Genomic DNA, 4,697 nt, shown 5'->3' with positions numbered 1-4,697 from the left:
ATTCCAAAGCCTCTCTGTTCGGTGCCAAAGCACGGGCGACTGGGTCATCTTCGAGAAGCGGTCTCTGGCTGCTGCTGCTGCTGACGAAAACTTCTTCTTGTTCTGTATTCTGGGATTTGCGTCGCATCTGGATTACGAGCCACTCGGATAAACGATCGAAATCCGCCTTGAGCTTCTTCGAGTTGTCTTTTTGCCACCTTGTCTGAGCGCCAGACTTGTTGAAGATTGAGCCACAGAAAACTTCGATCTCAGACAGTCGATTTACGTGGTTGTCTGAGTACGTGCTCTGGGCCTGTGCGACGGCATCCTCGTACCTGGCGTTTCGTTAGCAAGCAGACATCGAATGGGTTACGGTGAATCCAACACGTCGCGAAGCCTTCGGGCCTCGACTTGTCTTTTCTTCCATGTCACTCTGCCACTGCTATAGTCGTATATCTTTCTGTGCATGAGCCCCGCAAACTGCTCCCACACCGAAGGACCTGTTCTGTCAACGATACGCCGGATGTCCTCATTCCAGATCTGCCTCTCGTCCACATTCCGGTAGAGGACACCCAAAATCTTTTCAGATTTGTAGTACTGGTGTGCTGGTAGAGCTTCCTCCTCGTCTTCATCCGTGGGGTTCTCGGGAGCCAGGAATTCGATCTCGCTTCGGTTGAAGATGCGCGCAGGCGGAGCAGGCGCCAGACTAGGGTCTAATCAATGGTAGTCGCACTCGTTAGGTGGTACTACTCACAAGTCTGGGCGGAATCTCGGAGCCTTGGGTATCTCTCGCGGGTCAACCGGGATACCAGTTTTGGAAAAGTCGACGGCCGTCGAGTGCAGCCCAGCAAGTGTGAGGCAAGCATCACTGAGTGTGCCGTCAGGGTTCTGATCTGACAAAACAAGATGCCTCGTCGCGATCAGTCCGAGACAGTCCGACTGCATGAAGTCGACAAACCAGTTGGCCATGTCTTCCCTCTGGACCGCTCTGCCGAGGGCCGCCGGCGTCACGCGGGGGTAGTCAGCAGCATTGTAGGTAACACCTGGCATGGCGTCTCTGTCCCAGATAACGTTATAGAGGTCACCATCGAGATCACCACCGCTTAACTGGCTGGGCAGGTCGCGCTTTCCAGACTGACTGAAGGCTATGCAGTTGCGCAAGTCTCGCAGCGGGTGGCCCGGAGGGGGTGTTCTGGATCTAGCTAGTTGGATGTCCCCGGGATGCAAGGCGGGCGACCGCGTTACCAGCACGGGGCCGTCTCTGAGTGATCCATCGACGGAGGTCCTTCCGGGGCGTCGGTACGTATCATACGCGACGTACACCTCTCCCTCTCTCAAGAAGCCAGTCTCGTCCATCACACCGAAGACCGTGACGCCATTCGGGACCGGGATTCTAGCTTTATGTTTCAGCAATCGCAGTTCTTGAAGAACAACATTCTGCACTACTGCCCGCAGAAAGCTGTCGCCCCTGTAGTCGATACCGTATCGATCTAGGCTCTTGATAAATGTTGGCAGGAAGAAGTTGAGCCCTATGCCTTGCACATGCAAGAAGGTCCCGGTGTTGTATGCGTCCGCGGTAACAGCTCGGAGCCGGTCAAGTTCCGCCTTCTGCAACCGGAGGAAGAATTCATTGCGGACGCCCAGGTCTTCCATGATCTTGATCATTTGACGATTGAGCACCATTTTTAGCGGCTTCGACGCGCCATCACAAATCTCGAGGTTCTCGGTGTCTCGGCTCGGAAACTTTTCCATGGACTCTCGTCGGATGCATATGACGCGACCAGGAAGTCTCGAATCAAGTGACAGCATCCCTTTCACGCCGCCCCATCGGATCTGTAGACAGGTGGGAATGAGGGACCCTCGCGGCAAACGAGGCCAGATCAGTTCAAGAGCCTTTTTGGAAATGGTCCCCACCCCGTCGCTAAAGACACGCTCGTCGCCTCCGAGGCAAGATTTGATGTCAGGGATGTCCCGAACGTGTATGTCACAGTCATTGAGTGAGATGAACGCTGGCGTCTCAGAAAATGCCTGCCCGATCCGGGCGGCGCACTTGGCTGGAACTTGGATGTGCTCAAAATCGCCGAGGGCTTTGATGATGTTGTGGTACAACTGCATATCGCCGTTGCCATCGACGAACGGGGCCATAAACCAGGCTGCATGAGACCGTAGGGAAGAGTGGGAGAAGCCGAGGAACTGGTATATGCGTCCGGCGACCTGGATACCCCTGTTAAGCACGGCTTTGTAACGCTGGAAGACCTCCTGGTAGTCAATCTTGGGGTTGAACCAGAGGTCGGTGCCATCCTCGTCACAGAACTGTACTCTCATAAAATAATCTGTATGTTTTTGATGCTTGCGAAGGATGCGGTTCAGCGGTTCAATCTCGGGCCCATGAAGGGTGACCCTGAATGGCGTCACCATGGCTTTGAAGACCCACGTTTGGTGATGGGACACATCCGCACCGTATAGAGTAGTTCTGTAGTCATCCTCAGCTCGCATACGTTCTTCCATTTCAAGTAGATATTTCAGAATCTCATCCGGATACAAGACGTGTGGAGGGGTGTCGTGAGTCGGGAAAGGTAGACAATCCCGAGACCCATCGCGGAGATTCTGGAATGTCTGCTCAGATATGGGTTCTGGGCGCCTCGCTTTTCTTGCTTCTCTGAAGAGCATCTCGATTTTGAGCAGCAAGTCGTAAGCCACGCGGGGATGTAGAAAATTGTTCCATACTAGGGACTGCATGAAAAACAGAACGCGGAACGGCAGGACCGTTTCTGTTCCCAAACGCGTTAAGCATTTGTAGAAGATCTCCCACGAGCTTCGGTGGTCAACCGTCCCAGGCGCTGGGCTTCCGTCGTAAGCCATATGGAAGTGAGCGATGTTCAACAGCCCGCGGTTCCGCAGCGCCATCATCTTGTCGTCCAAGTTCGCATCCATGGCACTAAATTGATACACCAGACATTCGCCGGCGCAGTTGAAGTTCGGGGGAGCGCCCGGAAGGTTGGTGCAGCGTATGGATTTCTTTTGATGGAAATTCGGTTTCACGAGCGTCAGTCGGGACAGCCGCTCGTCGAGTCCGATACCCGGGCGGTAGAACTTGGGTGGTTCAGAAAGTACCAGGGTGATCGTGCCAGGAGAGGAGTGAATCAGCTCGTAAACAGAAGAGTAAGCCATCTCGGCCTTGACGCCGCTTCTGAACTTCAAGATGATCATTTTCTTGCCGAACCTGGCAGTGGCCTCGCCACCGAGGCGGTACTGTTCGACAAATGTCAAGGCTTTGCGGTCATTTCGAAAGGAGTTGTGACCGCATGCAACATGCTTGGCGTCGAACGTAACGGTTCCCTTAGAAAAGGGCTCCTCATGTCGGTTCTGTGCCCTAGGCTTTTCTTGGAGACGGTGGAGGAGGCATTTGAGATGGAAGGGATCCGGAGCTTTGTGGCTTTCTCGGGCAAAGACGGGAGCTCCCAGAATTTGAAGTTTAGCTCTTGTATTTGGACGTTGTGTCTTTTTGGAAGAAGGAATTTGGCCGTCTACATGACCGTTAGTCGTCTGATCCGGGAGTGGCTGCTCGCCATGGCGTCGCAGAAAGGCTGCGCCGCCTTCCCGGTGTAAAAATGTGATCCAGCCAACTTTACCACCCGGCTTGACAGAGCACGACCATGTATTGATGCCAAGTGCAGTCACATAAGGCTCGAGCTGCTTCTCCAGAGTCCGATCCGTCAGCTGCTGAGGAATGTTATTCAAGAAAACCTCCATGATGATAGACGCGCGACGATTTTCAATCCCGTTTCGGCGAGAGCAAGGAAGCGGAGACTGAGTACCGATGCAGGCGGCCGTGATGATCGTCGGGAAATCTGCTCAAGAATTGCAGGCAATACACTGGATTCCACGCCGTCGCTTATGGCGATGGCCAAACTTGCGAAGACCGGGCGATACGAAGGAGACGCAGTTGAATCGGCAGCGGGGCTTGGACTGGTCGTTGATGAGTCGAGAGATACCTTCAGGCGAGGCGGCCCGGAAACGAGACGGCTGCCGTGCGGACGGCACGCAAACCTTTTTCCGGAGGGAAATAGGACCAAAGGACAAGAGAAGCTCACAGCACGCGTTACTCTTGCGTGAGGGATGGTCGCGACACGTCGATACTCTCCGTTATGGCGAGGGCCTGACGCAGCACAAAAAGCCTGCGCGAAGGCCGCCGGAACCCACTGGAGCCAAATCTCTCTCCCTACCCCGCGACCTGGCCCCACCTTCCCCAACACAGATCAGCGATTGGAGGTCACACTAAGCGCCCAGGAAGCCGTCCATCAAGGCCAGTCGCCGTTGGTGACGGACCGAAAGTGAACTCGGTGGTCCACGAGGTCGACGCCCTTGCGGGACGCTCTTTGCGCGACATGCGAGGCATGAGACAAGGAAAAGACAACTGGGACTCGGATGAGCGATACAGGATTGCGGGACCAAGACCTTGACACGTGTTTCGGCGTTTAGGTTGCTCTACGGTTTCCTACTTAAATTGCCCGAGTCGCGAGATCAAAATAAAGCCCTGCATGCGACCATGTTTGTGGTCTCCCATTGCAAGATATTTGAGTACACCAAACGCAGCATGGTGCGCGAGGCATTTGAGGGGAGATTGCCAGTATCTTGCAAACATAGTGTGAGGATTGAGAAATGCGGTCGCAATCCGTGGGGAGAGGTGGGGGCAGGCGCGGGGGAGGTTCCTGGGC

General features: G+C 54.7%; 1 protein-coding gene across 1 annotated transcript; it reads right to left on the bottom strand.

Annotated features, from left to right (window-relative positions):
* Window positions 1–348: 348 nt before the first annotated feature.
* COL26b_014406 (uncharacterized protein) lies at window positions 349–3,732 on the bottom strand (the record flags this gene model as incomplete). Its single annotated transcript, XM_053186977.1, has 2 exons — window positions 349–685; window positions 734–3,732. 2 exons carry the CDS (start codon window positions 3,730–3,732, stop codon window positions 349–351), a joined length of 3,336 nt encoding a protein of 1,111 aa, XP_053029078.1.
* Between the last annotated feature and the right edge of the window lie 965 nt (window positions 3,733–4,697).

This window comes from Colletotrichum chrysophilum (genome assembly GCF_026319265.1).
Source record: "Colletotrichum chrysophilum strain AFK26 chromosome Unknown scaffold_370, whole genome shotgun sequence".
Classification (NCBI taxonomy): Eukaryota; Fungi; Ascomycota; class Sordariomycetes; order Glomerellales; family Glomerellaceae; genus Colletotrichum; species Colletotrichum chrysophilum.
This window is presented reverse-complemented; position numbering and strand designations above follow the sequence as displayed.